General features: G+C 28.5%; 1 protein-coding gene across 1 annotated transcript; it reads right to left on the reverse strand.

The window, feature by feature from the left end:
* Positions 1-1,199: 1,199 nt before the first annotated feature.
* On the reverse strand, positions 1,200-23,490 carry LOC129612758 (uncharacterized). The gene is made up of 5 exons (XM_055526517.1): positions 23,487-23,490; positions 14,529-15,664; positions 12,984-14,463; positions 12,085-12,921; positions 1,200-1,264 (listed from the first exon to the last, which is right to left on the reverse strand). Exons 1-5 carry the CDS (start codon positions 23,488-23,490, stop codon positions 1,200-1,202), a joined length of 3,522 nt encoding a protein of 1,173 aa, XP_055382492.1.
* Positions 23,491-27,573: the final 4,083 nt, after the last annotated feature.

A 27,573-nucleotide genomic window follows, 5' to 3' on the forward strand; every position in this document is an offset into this window, starting at 1 on the left:
AAAATCTTAAGAACAAGAAGACATTATGCAATTTGCTAAAGAACTCAGATATTGTATGTTTATAATAATAAGGCCCGCGCTCAAATTTCGAAATTAATCTGAATAAAGATTGAAAACTCATACAATTTTGTTTAAAATTTCAATACAAATTTTTGAAATGGACTGGCACAAATTTTAAAATTTCGTCTTTAATATTAGTTTTCTTACATGTTAGTTATTTTATATATACAAAAATAATATTGTTATATGAAGATGAAGAATTATAGTTATGCATCGGTCATCAAAAACGTATTGTGTAAGTCTCCACTAAATCTCGTTTTTTTTTAATTTCTTTATTGTTTCATACATATTGCAATATTTTTTCTTACTCTATACTCAATAACATACTCGTGATATGTGATTTTTTATTTTTTTCATCTCGTTTATAAAATATTTTAACTGAATTTTCATCGCGTTTTAATATGATCTGTCATTTAGTTTATTTTTACTTTTACTCCTCATATTATACACTAACCACCATACACAGATATATAGATAGAAACCCGAAAGAAAATATTCAACAGAGGCGTTCCATTACAAAAAAAAAAAATTAAGAATAAAAATTGAAAACGAAATAAGAAAGAAATTCAATAATCTTAAAAACAAAAAAAAATTGTAAAAATATCGCAATTTAATGCTATCGCTAAAACGCCATCAAAGTACACTAAAAATACACTTTATCAACAATAAGATGAATTTCAATTGGATTATTAAAAAAAAAAAACTATATAGCCTTTAATAACAATTATGAGATAACCAATTACAGTATATTGAAAGAAAAACAAAGTATTGTGACACATGAAATTTAATTTCTTTTGTATTTCAATAATTAAATAATTTTGAATTGAAAATTTCAGAAGTACTTCATTTGTGCCAATTGAGTTATTTATGCAAGCAGATTTCTTCCAAATTGAAAAGCTTAGGTACCTAATTTGAAAAATAATATATCTGTAAAACAGGGTAAATGAACGAGAAATCGTCGAAAAATTGGGAAAATTTGACTTGTTCATGGGTTAACATTGCCTGTACTGCACCCTAATTGGCACAAATTTGCTGTGTTGCTACCATTATCTTTTGATTAACAGATTGCCATTGAGTACAGCTTGTTACAAGTCGTCTTTTTAAGTCACCCATAGTTATTTTAAGAAATCTGTCTGAATTTACGATGTCAGTCTTTCGATATCTTCTCTAGCAGCGTCACACTTGCTCTGCCCCAAATTTATGGCTGTCCATAGATAGTAAGGGGAATTTAATATAAGACAAACATAAATCACTCACATACTAAACAATTACAAATTTAAACATACATTTACCGTGAAATATTTTTCTAATATGAAATAATCTTGCTCTACTGTAGGGGGCAGCACATTCTAAAAATAAAATTCAAAATATTTTGGAAAAGTAAGCTTTTTTGTCAGGGAAAATTCTCTTAACATTTAGGAATAATGTTTCGCTACTGCAGGGAGCAGCACATTCTAAAAATAAAATTCAAAATATTTTGGAAAAGTAAGCTTTTCTGTCAGGGAAAATTGTCTTTTTGTTGTAAAAATTATTGCAAAATTACGAATTGGCCTAAAAAATTCTCGAAATTCTTTTCCAGCGTTTTTTAAGAGAATAAGAATATTTAATTCAATCAAAATGCCTGATATGCAGTTCCAATCATTATGCTATACTGAAAATTCTAATTTGACTTCAAAAATTCAAAAATCTTACTCTTTTAACAAATGAACCTTAACTTTTTCACAGTACTGTGATTGTTTACTTTATTTTATTTAATTGTCTCTTAAGCCTCTTAAATCCCAAATTGACAAATTCAATAAAATCATTTTTTACTTTATTATTTTTAGTGCTTATCATAAAATTAAAAAAAAAAATTTTTTCACATTATTAGCCTTCTTTTATTTGTGATATGCGCGCACTCATTGTAAATTCTTTCAAAAAACTAAAACTTCTCATGAATGAATTTTTTTAAAATCAATTTAATAAAGAAGAAGGAACGAGAAAATCAAAATGATGCACCTACATTTATTCCATTTTTGTTTTTTTTTCATTTTTCGTTGACAAAGACAAAAAGTTGTCAGAAAAATGCCTTCATCAAGGCATCATCGAATCAAAAGATAAAAGAAAAATTTATAAAACAATAAGGAAAATCAAAAAAAAAAAAACAATGAAAAATTTTGCAAACATTTTGAAATGCGGAATGGCATTGATGAAATGATGACAATTTAGAAGAAGCAAACAAAAAAAAAAAAACTTGAATGCGAAAATGAAAAAAATGATTGAATTGTGAACAACAAAAAGAACAAAAAAAAAATTTTTTTTTTTTATAAATTTTCAACCAAATCCCAACAATCCTTTTCCTTATCCTTAAGCCAAAAAAAAATTCCCATTATAACAATGTGCATTCGGTATAGTTTTCTATAAGATGATGATGACATTGTTATACTTGCATTTATTATATGTAGAGTTCAGAGTTAAAAGAATAATAAATAAAAAAAAAAGTAAAATAAAAAGAATTTAACAAAAATATTTAAGGATAAAGAGGGCGCAAGATGAATTCCAAATCATGTCAAATAATAGTGCTAAGGCATAAATTTTTTTTTTTTTGAAAAACAATTATAGTACAAGAAAAATATAAACAGTAGCTAAAAATAATAACAATCATAATAATTGTCAATAAAAAACGTGAATGACAGAACACAGCGATTGACAAAAGTTTTTGGTTAAGAATTAGAGATTTCGGATTAAGTAATTGTTGGTAATTTAAAAATAAATGGATATAATTTTAAATTTTGATTGGAAATTGTGAATAATTATCTAAAATACTTCAAGTTTTTAAGGAACTTAAACAAAATCAAGCAAACCGAAGAAAAAGAAACGAAGCGAAGAGAAACGCAAAAACGAAGCGAAGAGAAATGCAAATAATATGAAAGGAAACAAAATGGAAATGAAAGGAAAAGCAAACGACATGAAGAAAAACGCAAGCATAGAATTGGAAAGGTAAACAAAACGAAGAGAGAAGCAAGTGAAACGAAGGGATACGAAAACGAAACTTAAGGAAAAGCATAAGGAAATGCATACGAAGTAACGACAAAACGGATAGGGAAGGAAGGAAAACGCAAATGAAATGAGGAGAAACGCTAACAAAATGATAGAAAATGCATGCAGAACGTAGAAAAACGTAAAAGAAACGAAGAAAACACAGAGAAAAGCAAACGAAATGATGGGAAACATAAAAAGAACGAAGAAAAACGCAAACGCAACAATGAGAAACATAAACAAAACGAAGAGAAACGAAAACGAAACGAAAAGAAATGCAAACGAATTAAGAGGAGAAATGCAAACGAAATGAAGGGAAACGCGAACTAAACGAAGAGAAACGAAACGATAGGAAACCTAAGCAGAACTAAGTGGTTGCTATATTTTTTATTTGGAGTTTTGACTTTCTAAAATGACTTTATTAATTCGTTGTAGTATGTTCATAGCTCAACATGCAGTATTTCACAGTACATTTAAAATATTAATTATTTTATATACACGGCCTCGCAAATCTCCTCCGAACAACATGACTTCACATTTAAAGATTGAGATACACTGATCTGGTAACCAATCTTCCAATTTTTTTTTTTTGTTATAAAAAGGATAAAAATTGATTTGAAAAATTGTTGTGAAAAGATGAACTCAAAAGTTTTGAAGTAAGTAGCAAGTTTGACAACTGACAAACGTAAAAAAAAAATCAAAAGCAAAAAAAAAAGTGAACAAGAAGGAAACACACAAATATCCAAAAAGGAATTATTATCGTTTCATTTAAAAAGGATTGTTCTGGAAAATTATTGTTGTTCTTATTTTTTTTTTCTTTTTCATTTAACAATATTTTCATTGCTATTATATTCAATTTTATTGTTATTGTATGTTGTGCTTTCTTTGGTGTACATGGCGCCTTTATGGACAGACAATCCACAAACAAAAATATAAGGAAAAAAAAACAATTTTTACGAAATAACAAGCGAAGCGGAATACTAGAGGTCCAAAATAAATGATGAGGCGAAAAAAAAAAAACAATTCGAACAATTTAACAAGCAAATGCTTGACTTTACGGTTTGCGTTTTTTGTGATTATTTTTTTGTTTGTTATTGTTGGAACAACTGATTGAAGTAAAACAATAAAAGAAGTCAAGTTCCACAAGTCGTGCTTTGTCAAATTTGGTAATACAATGACATCAATCATCAAATCAACTTTTGAGTAACTTTTTTGATTGGTTTGCGTGCGAAATATCTAGGTTTTTTTTTTGTAAATTTTGAAAGAAGATTGGAGAAGTTGGAGTGCAGAAAAAATGTTTTTTTTTTTATTATTTTGGTTCTTGTATTTTTTTTAGCTTTGTCTTGTATTATTCAATTGTCCTTTTTGAACTTTTGTATACGGTTAAGGGCAATTATTATATAATGGCATTGGTTTTGTACAGCCTCGAAGAGTACGAAGAATACAATGATTGTAATTTTAATGTAAAAATTACAAAATGAATTTAAGGGTTTCAGAAATATTTCTTGTAAAAAAGAGGAATTTCAAGGAAGATATCAAATCAATGAGGATTTCATAATCGAAAATTATATGAGAATAGCAAAAAAGAAGAAAAGAAGGAAAAAACAAAAAAAAACAGAATTTTTGTTTTCATCAGCAATTTTTGTTTTTTGGATTATGATGATTTCAATTTGATCAGAATATTAACGAGAAGATCAAAAAGATATTATGGATCAAGATAATTGCTTTGGCATATTTTTTTTTTTGTTGATATTACCAAGTACTTTGTAAAAATTAAAAAAGATTTCTATGTAAACAAAAAAACTATATTGAAAATGCCTTACAAAAAATATGAAGATTAAAAATAAATGAGTGGAAAAAAATTGAAGAGGATAAGGATGCCAAAAAGAAAATATTGTTCGGAATTTTAAAATTTTTTTTTAAAGGAAGAAAAGATCACCATCAAACTAAAGATCATCGCAAGATCACTACCAGAATACTTAAAATTAAAGTTTCTAAATAGTTTTCTTGAGTTTCATGGTGATTATGAAATGAGATGTGAAAAAAAGAAAAACAATTGGAAATGAAAAAAATTGAGAGTATACTCGTATTTGCGAGTACCCAGATGAACAATTGATAATTTTTCAATTTCATTTGAATTTGCGGAAAATGGCTCCCAAGATCTAAGCAGTATAAAAATCTTTTTTTTCATAGAAAGTGTCGAAAAATCTAAAACATTTCTCAATGTTTTCTAATACACGTATTAAAATGCCATATACAGGAGAGTATATTGTTTTTGCTAGTTTTTTGGAAACTTCTCAAAATAAATTTAAAATTTCTCGCAAAACTGGTCTATTGTTTGTCTCAAATTATTCCAGTTAGTCTGATCTATTGTTAGTCTCATTAAAAAACATTTTAGTAGTGGAGCCATATAGGATTTACATAAAATACAGAAGAGTATATTGTTTTTGCTAGTTTTCTGAAACTTCTGAAAATAAATTTAAAATTCTCCTGAGAACAGGTCTATTGTTAGTCTAAAATTATTTTGGTTAGTCTGTTCTATTGTTAGTCTCATTAAAGAACATTTTGGTAGTGGAGCTTAAGGTTTGTTTTTTCGGGAACATTTTATAAGCAGGCAGTATGGAGTCACGATATTTATCAATGTAAGCACTAATTATCAGAAGGGGCTTATCCAATTGCAAAGCTCTCAGCGGTTCTCATGGAAAAACAAAATTTAATCTAAAGTTATCAATTTGTTTGGCTATACAAAAAAATTGATAACTGGAATGTGCTACACAAAAAAAATTGATAGGTGATGACTGATAAAGATTTCTGAGTTTTCAATAAATTCTAAATTAGTTCCACAAGACGTTAATTAATGGTTATCTCTCCGAAATGGAAAAACAAATATTTAAATTCTCTTAAATTAAAAAATTCGGCAAAGAAAAAAAAAAAAGAGAATTAGGAAAGAAGAATTTAAAAAAAGAAATTTTAATAAAAAAAAATCTCAGAATTTCTGAAAAAAAAAAAAGGGGAAATTACAAAAAAAAATTGTGATAAAAAATTACATGATTTAGTCGTGACATTCTAAGTATTGAATGAAGAAAGCTAATAAAATTAAAAGAAATTTTTTCTTAATGTTCATGAATTTCGGAGTACGTTTGTGCAACGATGTATGCCGAGTATAGTATGAAGTGTCCTATTTTAGTCTGTTCTTAATTAACTGTTATACAGAAAATTTCGATTCGTTTGTTTGACAATTTCTCTTAATTTCTCATTAGCTTCAATTTTAATGCGGTTATCTTATAAAAGGAAATTTTTCCAAAAATCTTCCAATGACAAGTAGATTTAATTCACCATTTGTGGCTGATTTTAGTAAAAATTCCTGAAGGCAATTGCTTCAAATTTTTAATACGAGTACTTAAACATATGTATATTGAAACATGTCACCATAATTTTAAAATCATCTGAATCAAATTAAAAAAAAAACACTAGAATTAAAATGCAAGAACTTTGGTTTCTTGTTCAATCGAAGAAGGTTTGATTAACTTTTAATTTATCATCAAATTTGTAGATATTTCTATCTTATCATAGTAGATTTTATAAATTTAAACACATTTAATATGGTACACCATGTAAATTTTAAATTTTATATAGAACCTTTTTTTTTTTTTTAAATTTTCTATTTTTTCTTAGGTTTTTACCGACCACATTGTGTACAACAAAGAAGGTAATTTAACGGTACCAAATTTTATATGACCAATTTTTCAACAGACATGCAGCTCTCAGTAATAGAGATCATCTATATGTCCGTGGAGTAATACATTATAATTTTTAACTGAACTGATTTTGATGAGTAAACCTGGTTCATATCAAGTACTTTTCATGTAGAAATCAATTTTTGGGGTATGTTCCAAGTCTCAGGAATTGGATTTATACTATGGCCCGATTTTACATTTTTAATCAAAATATTTTCTTAAAATTTTGATTAATGATCTCGGTTTGATCAAAGGACAAACCAAGGATTGGAAAAAGAACCTCTACTTAGAGACAAATTTATATTTTTCAAGGCAAATTAAGTAAAAGTTTACTCTCTACCTCAAAATTTGAAAAAAAAAATACACTTTGCGATCGACTATGAGCTGACCACATCAGATTTTTTTTCCTATGCATAATAATTATAGTTAGTTTTTTCGGTTGTTTTCACATTGTTTCAATTAATTCAATGAAATTTAAAATTTCTTCTTCTTTACAAAAAAAAAAAAAAAAAAAATAGGCAAAATAACAAGCGACAAATTGAAATTCAATTTTTGAAGACGATTTGTTGGCGCTTGAATTTAATTATCAAGATTTTAATCATGAGTTCTTGATTAAATCTTTTGTGCATATGCATTTATATCTATCTTTTGTTTATATAGCCAATATACCGAGTAAAAATCTGTGATGATGTTGTTTTTAGTATTGGGAATAAATTTAAAATATTTCTAATTTTCATTTGGATTTTAGTATTTTCTCTTAAATTATCGATTGAACTCTCAACAACCAACAAAAACAAAGTGAATTAATGGTGGTAGTAGTAGGAGAACGGGCCCAAACCGGTCATCCACGTGAAACCCATGTATTAGGCCAACAAAAAGGCCCTTCGGTAACCCCCAAACCAACACCCTAAAACCTCCGTGTAATCCGATCCTAAAGACCGTCTACCCGAACCAACCTACCTTTTCTTTGCGAACTTCTACAGTTGCGCGAGAGACTTTCCCCGGACTGGTTCCCCAGACCATCATAAAAAAAAAGTTTCAAGGACACACTTTCTCTTCCACATCAAAAACGAACAGGCAAAAGAACATGTTCCACATTTTCCACCTTCGCTATATCCTGATATCCACAACATATGTATATCCGTCGTGTCGACCCTAGGCCTCTTGGCCATTCTCCTTAACAGACAGAAATGGATAATGAATGGTAACTAAATTCTGCATGCATATATTTTAGAAAAACAGGGAATACGTAATATTTAATTGATTGAGGGAAGAATGAGTAAACAGTAATATTAATATTACTGTTTACTCATTCTTCCCTCACTCGGCAACTAAAACGAGGTGCAGTACTTCTGAATTCTTTCCTTGGGAGCCCTTAGACTTGGGTTTTTCACCATAACTTTCATAATTTTGATAAATTTTACAATATTTTAAATATGAAAATTGAAGTGAATGGAATCCTCCACGTTATACTGGAAATACCATAACACTTTATAATAATTCGAATTTATTTATATTGTCAATATCAATTTCTTTTTTCGATATCAATAAATCTATTAAAATTTTTAATCAGATTTTATTCTGAAAAATTGTTCAAATTCAAAAATTAATAAACAAGAATAAAAAATGGCATATTAAGAGATTAACAATCAATTATTGAAAATTCATTCAATAAAAAATTTGAAATCAATATTGAAAAATTGAAAAAAACAGAAGAGTAGGAAAACCATGGCTTTCTTGCAATTGTTTAAATTCTCTTTGACATTTTTTTCTGGTATTTTTTTTTTTTGGTTGTTTTCCTATATAAACATTTTTAGTTGCATTTATTGCAACGGATCAACCTTGTTCTTTTATCAGTCTTCCTTTATTAGACGAAAATTTCATGTTTCGCTTTCTAATTTTGTTTCTGTATATTTTCGAATAAAACTTTAGCAGTTAGTTATTCATTAAAATAGAGGAAAATGTCGTCATAAAGTCGCTTCTAAAAAAAAATGAGAGAAGAAACAAGAAAAATCAAGGTACAGAAAATTTTTAATTTTTTTTTATTTTTCTTGCATTTTAGTGGATTATAATCGATTTTTTATTTTTTCGATTTTAGCTAAATGCAAGCCAAATTCTTTTTCACATTTTATTATTATTTTTGTCTTTAATCCCATTAAAAATAAATCAAGTAGTCAACTAAAAATTTTATATAAAAGTAGTCCTGATGCATTTTTTGCTTGTTTCTCTTTTCTTATGTCATTTTATTGTTGTTCTTTTTCCAAAAGGTGTGCAGGAATTGCAATGGAAAATTTCTTGTATTCACAAATACAAAATTTTGAAGAAATAAAATTATATTTAATGCGCAAAACTTTTATATACAAGAAAAAAACAAATAAAGAAATGAAAAAAAAAAAAAAAACCGATGAACGTGCTACCTGTTGGCGCCGTTAACGCCACCCAAAATAAAGTGTAATAAAACAAAAATTCCTTATAGACGTCTTAAAAAAAAAAAACAGAAAAATTATGTTGAATGTTTGTGGTATAATTTTATGCTCAAACTTTTTTTCTTCGCTCCTTAACTTTCTTATTCCTTTAAAACTAATATAAAATAATGAAAAATAAAGGAAAAATATAATTGAGTCCCTATATATATATATATTATGTGCCTATGTAATGTCAAACCGATAATCCTGATATTCTTCAAATAATTTCAATAATAAACAATACAAAGATGGTGCTGCCATATGACGGAAATATTATAAAATAATTAACTGCAGTTTTGCAAAAATTTGCAACTGCAAAACATTTATAATCGAAATCCGCCACTCTAATATCGTTTAAAGAAAATAATTGAAGGTTTGACTCAGAAATTTACCACTAGAGTTCGATTTCGTAAAGTCTTTTTCAAACGACTTTTAATGCCTTCCAAACAACAATACAATTTTTATATAAGATTAATAAAATTTTGTCATAATTACTTTTCAATTCTTATATCATAGGTGTATTGTTGTTTGGAAAGCATCAATAATTTCTTGATGCCTTACAAACAACTCAATAATTAACCCTTGAGTACGTATACGCATATATGTAAAATAATTAGCCAAACAAAATTATGAAATTTCGGCGGTAAGTAAATTAAAATAAAAGGCAACAATAGAAAATTTGCAACTTCGAAAGCGTTTTTTGTACACAAACAAGTTGGGAATTCAATATACATCATTAATTGAAGTACAATTAAGGGTTAAGGTCCACGATAGGAACGAAAAGTGTTTAATTTACGATTAAGTACAATAGCTCTTTTTGATTATTGAGCAGTTCAAACTGTTCGGAAGTCTAAAGAAAGCTATAAAACAGAAAAAAGTCTCTTAAACGGAGCAATAAAAGATTCGGCGAAGATAAAAATTGAAATTCTGAGTACCGGATACGTATATATATCGAAATTGTAATTAAACCTTGAACTTGAACCAAGTTGTTCCTAAATATTTAGGCTTATATAATTCCAAAATCAAATTTGTACCAGAATGAATTCAGAATACAAGAGTTCAAATTCGGATTAATTTGAAATAAAGTACTGCCACTGTTGCCCGAATTTTTCAAAGCTATTACGAAAATTTATTGAACTCAGAACTGATTGGAATCCAAATTCATAAGTTTTTTTTTTTTTAATTATTCTATTTGGCAGCACTGCATTTACTGATTTAGAATGCTTAATATAAGATTAATATTTATTTTTCTTATTCTTATTGTTTAAGGCGTCTGTGGTATAGAAAATTTATCAAATTAAAAGTGCAATGATTGCACGCGCATTCAATTCAATCTTCGATTTGTATTGAATTCTTTTTTTTTTGTTTTCTTTTTTTTTCCTTAAATTATGCGATTTTGTTTTGTCACCGAAGTTATCACTAATATTATCATTATCATTACTATCTTCATCATCATCATTATAATCATCACTATAATAATAAAATCGTTACCATTTTTAATGTTATTATTTGAAACTGTTTTATTGGATGATTAAAAGTAGCATATAATAGGGAGTGCGAGAGAGTTTTGTATTTTGTATAGTGTTATGCTTGTGCTGCTACCATGTTCTATTTGCAATCGGAAAATTTCTTTAATTTTTATTTTATTTCTTTTGATTTTTTAACAATTGAATTTAATTTTTGTTTTTTGCCAATAACTAGTAGTTTGTGTGTAGTTTGAAAATAACACTAAAATAATGTTAAAACTGTGAAAAAACTGTGTGTTTAATAATGGGTGCTCAATAAAAATAAAAATTAAAAATAAAATAAATTGAAATTGAAGTTATTAAACTATCTTGATTCGATTATAAAAAATAATTTTATTTCACACAATGTCACAACTATTACTTAAAAATTAAATTTTACAATTACTTAAATTCGAATTGATAGTTTAATTATAATATTCTATTCTTATTAACACCAATTTTTGACTAAATCATATCTTAAAATCTAACAGTATTTATAGTAATTAAAATTAAGTTCATTTCCGGCCTCGTGCAAAATTATAGACGTTTCGTCAGCATTTTTGATGGGAACGATAATTTCGTAATTTCTTCATGTTTAAACATGTTCGATTGCAGACGCTGTGTCAGCAATTTTCATGTGAACAGAAATTAGTATCGTACTGAAGATGTAATTTGATACCACTTGAATATGTAACTAAAGACGGTGATAACTCCTCCCCCTTCAAAGATCTGCGTCCCGTAGATCAAGCTGGAATTTTGGTGCTTCTATGACTGAAATTTGCGGAATCTCTATAGTAGGAACCACTGTTGGAGTGCGTTTTCTCACAACCTTGCTGATGTTTTTCTTGATGACCCAAATGATGATGACTGCAATGATGACGAGTCCTATAGTAATATCGGATGCTATAGAGAGTTGGCTCCTTGGTATTAGCTTCTGAAGTTGTTTTGTGTTGCTGATATGAAGATCGTGAATGTAGTCGAGGCTTAGCTTGATATCTCCTTCTTTTAAATTTTCTTGAAGAACAGGTGGTAAAACTTGCGACGTGGTGGCAGATTCGCTTGTAAATTTCTGACCTTTTATGTGAACGGTTTCGTTGGTATGCTGTATCATAAAGCTTCCAGTTAAGTGTTTGCTCTTGTTGCCACTTGTTAGCTCCCCATTGAAATTATTGAGAAAGATGATATTTTCACTTATGGTTTCTATGATTTCTTCCTTATTGTATTGAAGGCTGCAACTGGCGTTTATTCCCTTTAGCAGTTGATACATACAGTGTCCTTCGTCCAGTTTTCGAATTTTACTTCTTTCGCATATGGTGATGTTTCTTAAATTCTCGCATTTTGTCGATATGCCATATACGTCATCTTTCACGAGAAGTTCCTGATATTCGAGGTAGACTTGTTGGGAGTTTCGGATTGTTGATCTCGCTATAATGTGGTCATAGTACTGGTTGCCTGTCTTCGGTATTGATAATATGTAGAGAATTTCTCGTCCATTGGTTACTACCTGTGGTTTTGCGTATTCTATTGCCTCAATTTCGTTGACGTAGGGTAGTGTATCGATCTCCTTCAGTATTTTTTGGATTTCAATCCTGCTAAGAAGATTTGTGTTGACAATTCCATTTTTTGCTAATTCTGTCGCTAACACGATTTCTCCCAAGGCTTCTTTTATGATTCCAAGTTTGTTAAATATTATTTGTTCGGATCGATGATCTAAGTTCCCTACATGTTCCAAAATGTGGTTAAATCTTTCTACTACTTGGTTTGTTATCCTCATAACTTCACGATTTATTTTGTACTGTTGATTATTATTTTGTATCAGCTTGTCTTGGCTTGTAACGATGTTGTCCCAGTCTGTGGCGTCTGGTGTTCCTGCCAGCCATTTCCATGCTGTACCAATCCAATTTATTGACCGTTGAACTCTTGATTTGCTGCTTCTCAATTTAGTCAGAAATTCCATTATTTGAGCCAGTTGGTGTTCTAACTGTGGTTTCATTATGCTGGTCGAGTTGATTCCATCAACCAAAGGAATGATTTGTTGTATAACCTCGTCATAGCTCTTTAAATCAATGATGTGCACCAAATTGAAATTTCCTTCCAAGATTTGACCTTGTCCTTGTTTAATGGTTGCTATTGCGCCTTTGAATTCGAAGATTTTCGGAAATGCTGTAATTCTAGTGACTGCTAGTCTAAAAAGAAACCTTGTGATAACACCGCTCCAATAGCTGTGTCGGAAGCATCGGTTGTTAGGATGAACGGCTTCTCGAAATTTGGAAATATTAGGACTTCTGAAGATATAAGTAATTCTTTCAGCCTGTTAAATGCCTTTAACTCTTCTGCATTCAATTTGATTCCAACTTTCTTAGATTGATTGGCCTTTATTTGTGCGTTTTCGCCTCTTGTTAAGCTCGTTAGTGGTTTCGCCACTTTTGCAAAATCTTGAATAAATCTGCGATAATATGATGTGAGTCCCAAGAATGATTTTAGGTCCTTCAAATTTGTCGGTGGCATGATGTTCTGAATGGCCGCCACTTTTCTGGGATCGGGTTTGATTCCTTCGCTTGTGACTATATATCCAAGAAATTCTGTCTCGGTGTTGAAGAATTTTGTTTTTTCCAGGTTGACCTTCAGGTTAGCTTTTTCCAATATGCTAAAAATCGTTTCAATGTTCCTTAAATGTTCCTCCTCCGTTTTTCCATATATGATAACGTCGTCGATGTATACGTAGCAGCTTTTGCCTATCTGATCCTTTAGAACATCATCTATCATGCGTTGGAATATTGAAGGCGCATTCCTCAGCCCGAATGGTAGTCTTAGGAATTCGTACTTTCCATTCATTGTTGAAAAAGCCGTCTTGGGAATGTCCTTTTTGTGCATCATGATTTGGTGGAATCCGGATGTCAGATCTAATGTTGTAAAGAATTTGGCCTGGCCTAGGCTTGCTAGTGTGCTTGTAATATCCGGTATAGGATATGTGTCTGGTACCGTTACTGCGTTAAGTCGTTTAAAGTCGATAACCATTCTATACTTCTTCACACCTGATGAGTCGGGTTTCTTGGCTACTACCCAGATCGGTGAGTTGTAAGGGCTTTTCGAAGGGCGGATAATTCCATCCTCTAGCAGCTTTTTGATTTGTTCCTCTACTTCCTTCCTCATATTGGCTGGGTATGGATATGACTTGGTGTATATGGGATCATCAGTAGTAGTTTTAATTTCTGCTTTCACTTGTGTGTCTATTATTTCCCTGTCGTTTATTGGGCCAAATATTTTCTCGTATTTCCTTATTATTCCCATAATTTTTTCTTGGATTGCCTTCGGTAAATGGTCTGCCCCGATTTCGATGGTGTTGACTTGAGCTGATGCCTTTGCCTTTAACGGAATTTTTATATCTGGCTTGATCCTTAAGGTGTTGTTCTTTCTGTCTATAATGGCTTCGAGCTTCTTAAGCGTGTCGTCTCCAATTATACCATCAAAGGTCTTCAATCCTGGCAAAACAAAAAATTCAATGAAGGTGTTGTTTCCCAGACTCTGAAAAAATCTTCCTCCGATCTTCTTGGTGATTGTTATATCTCCTCCAGCTGAACGTATCTTGAATGGTTTTGTTGTTGGTTTGGCATTTGTCGCGATCTCTTCTCTTACAAAATTTTTATTAGCTCCTGTGTCGACTAGAAATTTTAGGAGCTGGTTGTTTTTTGTCTTGAATTCTAAGTAAGGAATGCTTGAAAGGCGTCCGTCATAAAATTTACTTCTTGAACCTCATCATCTGCATATGCTGGTTCTTCGTCATATTCGCTGCATTCTTCTGGGTGGTCATCTACGTCGTCTTCAAGTGTTTCCATATTGAATAGCCTTTGGTGCTTATTGCTAGGCATGTTGCCTACTGATGGTGGCCTCTTGTATATTCCCTTGTAGTTGTCTGGCCGGTTCATATAATTAACCTGACGTGTTTGTATGGATCGGTCAACGTCCATCTTCTCTAACGGTTTTGGCGGTCTAGGTGGAGGTTGCGATTCTCTCTGATGTTGAATGTTGTAAGCCAAGTTCCGTTGTTCCACTGTTAATGGCTGTTCTGGTTGATACGACCTTGGGTTCCCAGCACTTGGTTGTTGTCGTTTCATGTTGAATGGTACAGTGATTCTGTTGTTATCATTCCTGTTGTGTATAGCGAAGTTTCGGCAACTATAGTTCTGGAGCTCTAGACACGTTGAATATGCTTCTGGCAGAGTTGACGGTTTCTGAAGCATCAAGTACCTGGACAATTCCCCATTGAGCCCTCGGATAAATACGTCCAGTGCTCTGTTTCTTTGTGATTCTATCAGTACGTCTATAGTTTCTTTTGTATAATTCTCGGTCTTGATCTTATTGATTATGAGGGAGAATTGATGGTTGACTCTGGCGTAGAATTCATCTATGGTTGATCTTCCCTGTGTCAGTGTGCTCATTTGGTGCTCCAATGTGCGTATGTCCCGTTTGTCGGCATAATGCAGGGACAAACACTGCTTGATTGCGGCCCATTCTTCGTCGAACAGGTTGTACGATATTAGAGCTGCATCTGCTCTACCTCTAATTTTTCCTCTAATAGCTTGTAATATTGCTCTGTATATGGGTTTGTTTCTGACAACTTCGTAATCTCGTAGAATTGATTCTACGCTGTGCACCCATGATACATACTGCACTGCATCGCCATCAAAGGTTTGTAAATCTTTGACACAGTCCGGAAGTCTCGATATTTGTTTCAGGTCGTCTTCACTTTTCGGTGCTGCCAAATTTGTTACCTGCGGTTGTGGTGTATTGGACTGAGCCTCTAGTTTTGCTAGGCGAATTTCAAACCGTTTGCTTTGTTCAATTTGAGCATTGATGGCTCCATTTAATTTTTTGAGCTCTTCCATTATTTGTTCCATTTTTAACTTTTTATTAAGGTAATTTCACTAATTAAATTATTCTATTACGCGGTTTTAAACTTTTAAATTATATTTTTCTTTCAAATTTTGTCGATTAATTTCAAATTTTTTGTTAAATTTAAGTTTTTAGTTGGTTAATCTTATTAATTTTTCACTGGTTTTATTTAAATTTCTGATTACTTTTGTTTTATTTTTTAATTAAATATTTCTTGGTAATATAAAATTTAATTGGTTAATCTTATTAATTTTTTACTGGTTTCATTTAAATTTTTAATTACTTTTGTTTTATTTTTTGTATTAAATATTTATTGGTTAAATTTTAATTTTTCAATTTATTATCGGTTAATTGATTAATTTTTCAAATTTTCAATTTAATTTTCATTTATCACTTCAATTTTTTTAAATCTTAATTTTTTTAAAATTAACGAAGCTTCTATATTTTTAAAGCTTATTCAGTGAGATGCAGTTAGTTTCCCTCAGTTAAGTTTTTAAGATTAAGTGTAATGAAAAACTACTTACAGGAAAAAAACGTAATTCATCTGTTTGAGTCTTGGTGAGTAATGCGAATAGCGGTTGAGTTGTGTTTGTCCTTTTTAGACGTGAACTTTTATTCTCGTAAACGTCCTACTGCGGCACAATCTTCAACACTTTTTTGTAAGTACGGTTTGCTTCAGTTCCTTTTTCTTTTTATTTCACTTCGGATTTCCACAATACGCGCACTATAGTTGGGTACACTTTTATCGCGATATGCTTATTTTTCTTCTTTTCTTTTAAAATTTAACGAAGAGTTTTGCGATTTCACGATTCAAGTCACGTTGGGCGCCAGTTATTAAACTATCTTGATTCGATTATAAAAAATAATTTTATTTCACACAATGTCACAACTATTACTTAAAAATTAAATTTTACAATTACTTAAATTCGAATTGATAGTTTAATTATAATATTCTATTCTTATTAACACCAATTTTTGACTAAATCATATCTTAAAATCTAACAGTATTTATAGTAATTAAAATTAAGTTCATTTCCGGCCTCGTGCAAAATTATAGACGTTTCGTCAGCATTTTTGATGGGAACGATAATTTCGTAATTTCTTCATGTTTAAACATGTTCGATTGCAGACGCTGTGTCAGCAATTTTCATGTGAACAGAAATTAGTATCGTACTGAAGATGTAATTTGATACCACTTGAATATGTAACTAAAGACGGTGATAACTTTGATTATTGATGAATTGTTGTTATCCTGTGGTATTTAAGTTTACTAGGTACATAATACCTTCAGCCCTTTTATCCGAGACAATATACATATATATATATGTATGTTTATATAAGTAATACAAGTTAATTGCAGTTTTTGGTCTTGTCTGGAATTAAAGAATTTTATTAACTTGACAATATGGAGTCATTTATATGTGAAATGTTGATTATTTAATTGTAGTTTTCACGCTGAAGTTCTCGTGTGTTCTTGCATTTGAGTGTATATAGTGCTTAGAGTTGGTGTATAATAAATTGTACATGTAATTGTGATTTTAATAAAAGGATGGTTAATCTTAGAATTGAATGTATATTTTTTTTCTATTTTAAATTTACATTTAAAAGTCTAACTATTTAGGATTTCGTGTTTTTTATATAGGCGACGTGCCAAAATTACATTAATCGTCATTATTCTAATATTTCATTAAGTTTAATGAGAGAAATGAAATTGTGTTATTGTGTTCTATTTGGGAGACTATATTATTTATTTTATTGGGTATGAATAGGGGGGAGTGTAGGGTAAGTAATTTAAAGAGAAATTAATTATACCGAAATTTTATATACATGTATGACAGATTTTCAATTTTTATTAAATTTATCAAATATAAACCTATTTCATTTGTTTACTAGAAATGCAAACTTATGAATCTTAGATTATTTAGAATTTAGATGGTTTAAAAAATCTTGTAATTATTATCGCACCAAACAAAGCAGCAAAAACTAATGAATACTAGCCCATTTGTTCTCTTATTATGAATGTACCCTCTCTTACATTGTACAGCAATTGCAATGATATCCTCTAGTAAGTTGGAATAAGATGAATAGATTTATTATATCCCATTAAAAATGCATAAAATCTTAATCTATGGAGAAAGGAATTTTGGAATTATGTCAATTGTGATTTAAGAAATTTCGGAATTTTATCAAATATGATGTGATTTCCGATACACTAGGTGTTTCACAATATGTATTACGAAGTAGACCAAATAATTTTGTTCATTTGCTGAAATTTGTTCATGTCAACTCTTTTGATTACTTAAGTCTTATTAAATTATGCTGCCTACCCGAAAACCAGAAATACAATCACGTTTTGATAAAATGTATATAAAATAAAATTTTAGAGAATTTGAATTTAGAATTTCAAATTCTAAATTAAGAAAAAATAAAGAATTATTGAATTTGAGTTAGAAAATAGTTTTTCATATACATTTAAAAGATATCGTCTATATGCTGTCCTATTTTTCGGTATATATATAATAATACTGATTGGATGTATCTAAATACTCACCATAAATGATTAGCCTACCATGTCTACGTAGAAAATTAAAAATGTTTAAGAGCTAGTCAAATCTCTTAAATATGTCCGGTGAGAAGCGTCATTGATATTCCTGTAGCTTTCAATTCATTACGATTTCGCTCATATTTTAATTTACGCTCTTCAAAAAACGTCTTCACAGTTTAGAAAACTATTAATATCTTTCTGTTCTCATTTATTTAATAATAAATTAATTTATTCCTTTGACTGCATATTAGAAAATTTTAAAAAAATTTAAAAATTAAAAGCACAAGGAAAAATTTTTCGAATAGAAGAAGGATTTGAACTTTTTTTTTTTAATTTAATATGCCACTTGGGTTTTTTAATTAACAAAAAAACCCAAAATTTAATAAAAAAGAAAAAGATACACGTATAAGGTACTTAAAATATTGGTAACGTTAAAAAAATAAAATTTTAATTAATAATTATTATACCCAACAGTATTATAAATTATTCTACATGCACACCAAAAAAAAAAAAATTCATTTAAAATCTTTAAAATTAGAAAATTTCTCATAAATGAAAATGAGAAAATGCCCTCCATTTTCTAACATTCCAAATGTATGGATTTGTTTTAGAAAAGGGTAAAAAAATTTTTTTTTTTATTATACAATGATGATGACAAATGTTTTATATGACCACATATTATTTGACCACCAACCAAATATGAACATTTTTCAAGTTGATCCTTTTTTGTTTTTTCATTTCTAAATGCTCTTTTTGCTTTGGTATTTGGTAGAAAGTAAGTGATGAAAATTAATAAAAAAAAAAAATTCTAAAATATTAAAATTATTTGACCATTAGAAAAGGATATTTTTGTCTTATTGAAATATTTGGATTAGTTTAGTGTTGAAATTATTTTGAAAAAGGGTACCGTAAACTCATCCCTTACAAAAGGATTCGATCTTTATTTTTTTTTGCTGTTTTACTTGACCCCTGTCACAATTGTGATGTCTTTTTCAAAATAATTTTACTTGGAGTTGTAAAAGGGATGGGGGAGTAACTAAAAAAAATAATTTGGAAGTTCCAAACCTCAAAATCAATAGAGCAAGAGAGAAGGAAAGAGGGAGAGAAGTGGAGGAATTTAAACTATAAAATATTTATGTAATAAGGACTGTTCATATATAGTTTTTCGGGTATTAAGGGTTTGTTTAAAATAATTTTGACAAGATTTGACCTCATGTTCTTTTTTTGTAAAATTTCATTTCGGTTTTGTTTCTTTTCACAATAAAGAAATCAAAAGATTATTAGAACAAATATGTGTGCGGCATATTTTATGAATTAAAAATTTTTTATATTAGTATAAAAAATAAATATTTTCAAATTGATAACTTTGAAATATAATTAAGAAAAAATAAATTTAAATATTTTCATTCTAAGTCTATTTTTCTTAAATGTGACGTTCCAAGAATCGAAAATTAAACAAAAAATTAAAAAAATTAAAGCTAGTGGGTGCGAACTCAGTGAAAATTACTTTCTTGAATGAAATTTAAAATCATATTTAACAGAAAGGCCTGACTTGTCTTAAACACGACCAAAGTTATACCCATCAAATACAAAAAATAATTTAAAAAAAATATCAAAATTTACTTTAATCCCAAATATATCGGAATTTATTGAGGTGTTAAGGTGCTAATGAGCTAGAATTGGTTATTGAGCTTGAACTAATGAGTTTGAGCTGAGTTGTATTTAACTCATATAATATGAATGTTGAATGAGAAAGAGAACATCTTCATCCCTCTTGTAGTACACATAAATATCAACGAGAAATAGTAATGAAAACACTTAGAAAATATTTCGATTTTAATAATGAAAAACTATAATATTTAAAACCTCTAATAAAAATATTTTAAATATCATATTGAAATAAGATGAAGAGACTTAAGTAAGTATCATCTTCTTACTTAAGTATCACCTTCTGGGAGAGTGTGATTCTCTGGCTTGTACGAGAAGGTAAATAATGAGGAGGCTGGGCTCAACGTTGGCGAAGTTACGTTCTTCCAAGGTTTACATGGTATTCGAGTTCATCAGAAGGGTGGATTTCGAGCGGATGTTGTAGGTTAAGATCTCGTGCTTAAACTGAAGCACAATAGATCCTTATACGTGGTCGCGGTGCATTGTTGCTCCAGTTGTATACATGTACAATTCATATTGAAATGTGATAACACTGCCAATTTTGACCACTATTCCAAAATTTCCTAAAAATGTGATAGTAGAAATATCGAAAATTGGGGACTCACTCCAATTTTTTTTGCCGTGTTGATAATCTCGTTATTTTGGTTAAAATAAATTCCCTAATAGTAAATTATTTTTAAAACACAATTAACTTCCAAATAATTTGAAAGAATTTATGCGACTCCGCCATTTTAATTTGAAATAATCGCATATTTTCTTTTATACATAAACAAAATTAATATGAAAATTGCATAAATGCTAAGACATCACATATTTGTCTTATATTTTCAGAATTGAACAGAACATTTTGCTTAAAATTTAACAAAATAGAACCAATAATATTTATTAAATGAAAACTGAGCTCAAGGGTGCAATTATTTTCAGTTTTCAAAAAAAAAAAAAAAAGAATTAAAAAATTTTCAAAAATTATTTCCGAACATTATTTTTATTTTATATGTAGTTTATTGTTATTGTCCTCTTGTATTCCAAAAGTTTTGCATTCAAAAATGACCACTAAAAAACTTTTTTTATTCTTTTTTTTTTAAAATATGTTCAATAAATATATTTTGGATTAATTATAATATACGCAAAGAAATAATAATAATACGAAAAAACTTGCTAGTACGAACGTAACAATGTTTTATGCTAAAAAAATAATTTTTACGGAAGGGGTTAAAGCAATACCAACAGCAGAATTCAAAGAGTATGAAGAATAATGGTAATAGAGCAACAAAAACAACAACAACAACAATAAATGTAAAATGAAAATTTCAAACTTTTTCACTATAAAAATTTTAACTATTGAGTATTTCCCCATTAACATGGAAACTAGAGGTTTGTTCGAATATGTCCGTATATAACGGTAGCTTTTAAATATACATATGCAAATATTATAATATGCGCATAACATACGACGAAAATATGCAAAATAATAAAAAAAAAAACCAGAGTAATAAACCATTGAGTTTTTTACCTTTGCGCTAACAAAATGAAATAAAAAATAAAAAAACAACCAAAAAAAAATTTTAAAACCGGTTGAAAATCCCAAAATGTATAAAGGACAACAAAAATATAGAAAAACAAAAACATGAATTAAACAAATTAAAGGATCAAATAAAGGAAAAATAAAGTATAACAATAAAAGTACACGTTGCATAAAAATAAGGATTCTTCGTTAAAAAATTAAAACACAAAAACTCGACAAAATAAAAAAAAATAAATAAAAAGTTTGACTGGTTAATTTTTGTTTTGTACCTGAAATTTAACAAAAATATGATTCCGTTTAAAAATAGAAGATCAAATTCAGAATAGTCAACATTATATTAAAAAAAATATCATAGGCTAGGCTATAATATAACATCTAGATCAATTTGACAACAAAATCATCGCAGCTTTCAAAATTTATTACCATTAAGGCAACAGCTAATGTGAAAATCGACTGAAGAAGTTTAAAATATTCGAGTATCTGAGGCAGTTCCGGCTGACCACCTAAAACCGTACTATGCCTGGCCAATAATTATAAAAAGTCATATTGGAAAAATGATCTGGATTGGATAAAAATCGACTGAACCAAATTCAAAAAATCTGAGAGATTGAGCGCGAGTACATGCTGTTACGTAAATCTTTTTCAATCTTAAGCTTCAAAAATTCATAGAATATATTTCAGCTCTTCATGGTAAATATTTACAATCAGTTGTTTGAAATCAGTGTAGATAAATATATCATCCATTTAGAGGAAAGCTTATGCCTTTAAAAGATAAGAAAATGGTTTGAGCTTCGTAATTTCGCAATTTACATGAGAAAAATTAAGAAATCTTATGCGGAAAATGAGAATTCTAATTTAATTTTTGTTTTCATTCAATTGCTTAGGCCCTAAAAATTAATTTAAAAGAGACTCTTAAGAGAAAATAAAAGAATCGAAAGAGAATTTTTTTTAATTTTGTTATACAGAGAAATTAAGTTTTTTTAATGAACGGGATGGACAATTTGAAAAAAATTGTGATTTTTATAACAATTGAACGATTGTATAACAATTAAAATTTGCTAAAAATCACCAACATCAACAAAGGATGCAAACAAAAAAAGCATAAATTTATTTTATACTTTTTTATAATAACTTATTTTAGCATATAACAGTTATAATAACTGTTATACATATACATATATAATCGTATATAATACTGAAAAAAAAACTTTTATTTCCCACAGGTACTTTTATCGATAAATTCATTTCGAAATATGCTATTAAAAAAGTATGCACAAGAAACCTAAACGGGTAACAAAAAAAAAAAGCAAAAAAAAAAAAGAGTACAAAAACAGCGCTACTTAAAAATTCGTAATGAATAATAACGTATGATCCTTTTTCATTGGACACTAGAGGTTTTCCAATATAAGTACTCATATTTTTTGAATATTTTTTTTCGATATTTTGACTTTAACGTTTTTGTTTTATTTTATAATGGGTAATTTTTTTCATTGTTTGGTACTAAGTTTCATTTAGAATTTCACTATTGAATGATTGGCGCCCGAACATGTAAACATTTAAGAATAATTAATTGCCAGAATACGTTCGGTTTAATAGAGAACCCGACGAGAAGATGCGATAGAAATTTTTTAAAAACTATTTTTAGGCAGATGAAATGTCTTGTTTAAAATCTATGTCGATTGAACAACATCGACTGCAGCAGATAAAGTGCGTGTGTCAAATCAGCTTTGATAAAGTGCGTATGTCGCGCAAGAAATATATTAGCAAAAATAAAAAAGTATTTTATTCCGAATAAAAGGAAGTTTTCTTTTCATACCAATAAAAAAAAATTATATTTCGGAAAAATTATCAACCATTGAAGAATTTTTTGAATCGACTGCAGCATTTACTGGTGACCGGAATGTTCACAAAAACAAATTATACAATTGAACAGTAGCAAAATTAGAGATTTCGAATCGGAAACTTCTGAAACATAATTATGATGAATAGTCGATATTTGCAATAAATTGTAGAGAAAAGATTTGCTTGCAATATTTTAGGGTTTTTCTTTAAATTCGGTTAAAAAATCACCCATTATGTGGTCATATTCCGCCCGCCATATCGTTATTTTTTTATACATACTTTTAATTAGTATTTGTTTGTAGTTACTTTTTTGTTGACATTTTTAGTTAGTAAAGGTATTTTAAAGTTTTTAGTATCCTGTGCGAAAAAAAAATTAATAAAATTAAAATTTATAATACCCCAATGAATTTTAATTTATGCTACTTTATTTATTTGTTTGTTTATTTTGTTGATGGTTTATTAAAGTTAAGGGAATGCAAGAGACTAAAAAAACAAAAAAAAAACATTAGAAATGAAAGTCATTAATGGTGTTTAAAAAGGATAATAACTATATAACTGTAATTATTAGGTCATTTGGAATTTGAAAAATTATACAAATGGATTATTTGATATTAAAAATGAATTTCGTATTAAAATAAAAACTTTTAAATGGGAACTTATGGTGGAAACTTATGGAAGAATTACTCTGTTGTTAGAATTTTAAAAGTAAAATGGCGATATAATTTTTAAATTTAGTTTTTTATGCAATTCATTATGTAATATTATTGTTAAACAGATTATTAGTTTTCGCTGTTTTCCCACAAAACTACTGCATTTTGTGAATTTAGTGTATAATTGGCATTTAATGTTGTTATTAATCGCATAAGTTTGGAATAGTTGCTCCGGATTCCTGCTCCTAATACAATTTTCCAAGTAGCGATTGATCAAATTTCAATTAATTGTTATTACGAATTACGATTAAATCATTAAATACATTTAGTATAGGGAAATATGTAGAAGTGCTGCTGAATATTATGGTACTGTTGTGCTTTCTATTACGGAGATGCTTGCAAAATTTTATTACAGTTCGCGATATGAACATGATAACATTGCTATACGTATTTTGATGGCCGAACTTCCGTCAAAGCTATTGTTACGGCAGTAATCCCTTGACGAGTATCTGGAGGAATTTGATCACGTACTGTCTAAGGTGGTACATGTTTCTGGGACAGATTTATGCATAACCAACAACATGACATACCATAAAGTTAAGTTTTCTCTTAAGGAAAATTTTTCTCTTCAAGAATTTCAAATGTTGCCAATTTTTTAAAAAAAAAACAAGCGAGAGAGAATTTTTTTTTTTTGCAATAGAAGGAGTTATTTTTTACGACAATTTACCGTTTAAGTCAACTATAATCATTAAGACATTTTAAGCACATATACAAGTATTTTTAAAAATCAGTTTTTTCTACAAATTTCACCTAAAAAAATTTAAACTATTGGAATATTTCGAATATTCTTCATTTGGAACGATTAAAATAGAGAAATTGTTCCTAGAAACGAGAGAGAGAGAGAATATGAAATTAAGAGAAAATAATAATTCTCCTTATAAAGAACAGTTCATAGCTTTCATATTTGAATGTTAAACTAAAATTGCAATTTGGAATTTTTGATTTTAAACGAATTCGTTGCTTGCTTTAGTAAATTGTTATTTATTTAATTTCAATCCATAGAAATTATAGGATCAGAAAATATATGCTTATAACAACTTCCACATTAAATGCAGTTAGATAATAAATAAAATTAAGGAATGCAATTTTATCGCATTCTTAATGCTTTAATAATTTCAAATTGCAAAGGAAACGGAAATATGTAAGTGCAATAATAAAATTTATGTTTAATAATTTTATTCACGTATGAAGGTTCTATTTATTTCAATAAATTAAAAATTATTCTTAAAAACTTTTATAAATTATTGCTTATGTCAAAAATGTCAACCGTATATAATCATAATCAGAATCAATTTCAATCAAAATGACAGCAAAAATGAATTCTTGTTTAAATATAAAATTCATTCTCAGTACGCTTATATGATTAACCATCGTCGTAGAGAATAAAATTTTCATGTCATATAAGAAACCATGAAAATGAAAAATTTGTTTGAAATTTTCAAATTCAACTACTTAATTAATTAATTTCAAGTTTGTTTACATAACAAGAACATAAGCTGCATTTTAACAAGTTTAAGCGAGCCTATGATTTATGTTAATTTTTTATTTTATAAAATCTAGAATTTAAAAGAAATTTGTTTAAAATGAAAAATTCTCACCATTTGATTAATTATTTACCAACTCCAAATAAATTTTTTAAATTTCCTTATAAAAATTCAAAAATAACTCTTGATCCCCTCTCAGCTTTTTAATCATTACTGTTTGTTTCTTTATCTTTTCATATGTAAAATGTTTTAAATCAAATCTCTGATAAAGCGAGTAGATTAATTTAAGAGTTCAATTTTAAAATTTATAATAATCACGGTTTAAAACAAATTTCGTAATTTTGTTATATAAAATCTTAGACAAAATTTATTTCTTTTTGTATAAAAGAAGGAAAAGAAGGAAAGTTTTCATGTAAAAATTTAGATTACAAGATTAGAAAATGAAAAACAAAATGAAAGTTATCTTGAAAAATGAAAACTTTCTATAGAAGTTCACGGGAAAATATTCAATTGTTTTGTTTAAATTAGAAAAAAAAAATTCTAATGTTATACGAATTTTAAATATCATTATGTGTTTCTCTTTGTATAACAGTTTTCATTTCTTTCTTAAATATGCTAATTGGTGTTAATTAGTTTAAAGAAAGAATTTACAGCTTTAAAATCTCTTCTAATTTAGTCTTCTATTCTAGTCACAGACAATTTCAAAATTTTTTAAAAAAATATCACATTATGTACCTTATCACTTGGATTCGGATTTTTTGATTCCGATCAGTTCAGTAATTAGAAATATTAAATTATTCAAAATATTTGACGCCGAACTTTTCTACTCTGAATATTTGTTTTTAATCCTTCCGTTGATTAGATTCTTCCTACTTAACTCTCTTATTTCATGACTGAACTTTAATTTCTTGACTCCGTTGCCTCGATTTCGCATATTTGGCTTCAACTCCAAAATAATTTTTCTCTAATTGTGATTATTCAAATTCGGCTATTTACGAGTATCATTCGACTTTGGCTCCGAAAATTTAGCGAATATTCCGAATAGTAGTTAGAAAGCTCTTATTAGCTTCTTTATCATAGAAATTTATAACCACACTACACTCGTTCGAATTTAGAAAAAAAATCTGAAATAAGGGTCTCATATAATTCAGTTATTTTATTAATAACAGTCAGTTATAATTAAAAGGATTCCGGTGATTTTCTGAATTGTGAATTATAAATGCACAGAGCTGTTAGCCTCAATTTGTTTTGAAAAAATGAAATTATTTCCTTATCACTTCTAGCAATATTTTTTCATTTCATAAATCTATTATTTTATTCTCATCAGATAGTAATTTAAATTACAAGCATGGCAACGCTGAACACTTTGAATTTTGAGTAAGTGTTAAGATTATCAAAGTATAACTATCTTTTAAAATATTAATGTCAATTAGGAACTATTAAATAATCGTTTTTAATACAAAACAAAAGACGAAGGTAATACGAAAAGGGGCTCTGCTCCCCACCCCTTTCCCTTGTTGTTCTAACAATTTCTAATTTGTTTTTGTTTTCCATATTTGTTTAACTATCATTTATTTTTTAGTGTTAAAGATTATGAAAGAAAGTGGTGGATAACCGATGATATTTGATAACCAGTTATTTTTTGTTTTCCAATTTAGATAAAGTTTATAAAGTGACTGATTCTTTTTCCTTATTGATAAAATTTTCTTTTGTTTCTTGGCTTTTAAATATTTTTTTGTTATAGGGTAAGGAGGGTTCTAATAGATTAATGAGATACAAAAATTTTTGTTAAAATGATAACTAAGTTATTATCAATTTTTGGGTGTGAATACAAGAATTTTAGGTTTTCTGTTAATTTGTTTAGAAAAAAATTATACAAATAAGAAAGAAAAATAAACGACTTGGGACAATATTCGATAAAAAATGAGCACCTTAATTTGTAGATTTTGTTTACGTTAAGAGAAATGAAATATTGAATAGTAGTGATAAAATGCCATTAACCTGTAGAAATAGAAAATATTTTTTTCTTGAAAATCATTAGAGAATTTTGATTAAAAATTGGCTGCAACTCAAACTAATTACAATTCATTAGAAAAGAAAAATGTAGGGAAGTTACTTTAA

The sequence above is a fragment of the Condylostylus longicornis genome, unplaced genomic scaffold, assembly GCF_029603195.1.
Source record: "Condylostylus longicornis isolate FDR11 unplaced genomic scaffold, ASM2960319v2 ptg000077l, whole genome shotgun sequence".
In the NCBI taxonomy this organism is placed as follows: Eukaryota; Metazoa; Arthropoda; class Insecta; order Diptera; family Dolichopodidae; genus Condylostylus; species Condylostylus longicornis.

Excerpts from the sequence above, each read along its gene's own strand:
- LOC129612758 (XM_055526517.1), bottom strand. Across the intron at positions 12,922-12,983 it reads TGGAGCGGTGTTATCACAAG|GCGCAATAGCAACCATTAAA; the intron begins GTTTCTTTTTAG and ends TCGAATTCAAAG. Across the intron at positions 1,265-12,084 it reads CATCACCATATGCGAAAGAA|CCATAAATTTGGGGCAGAGC; the intron begins GTAAAATTCGAA and ends ATCTATGGACAG.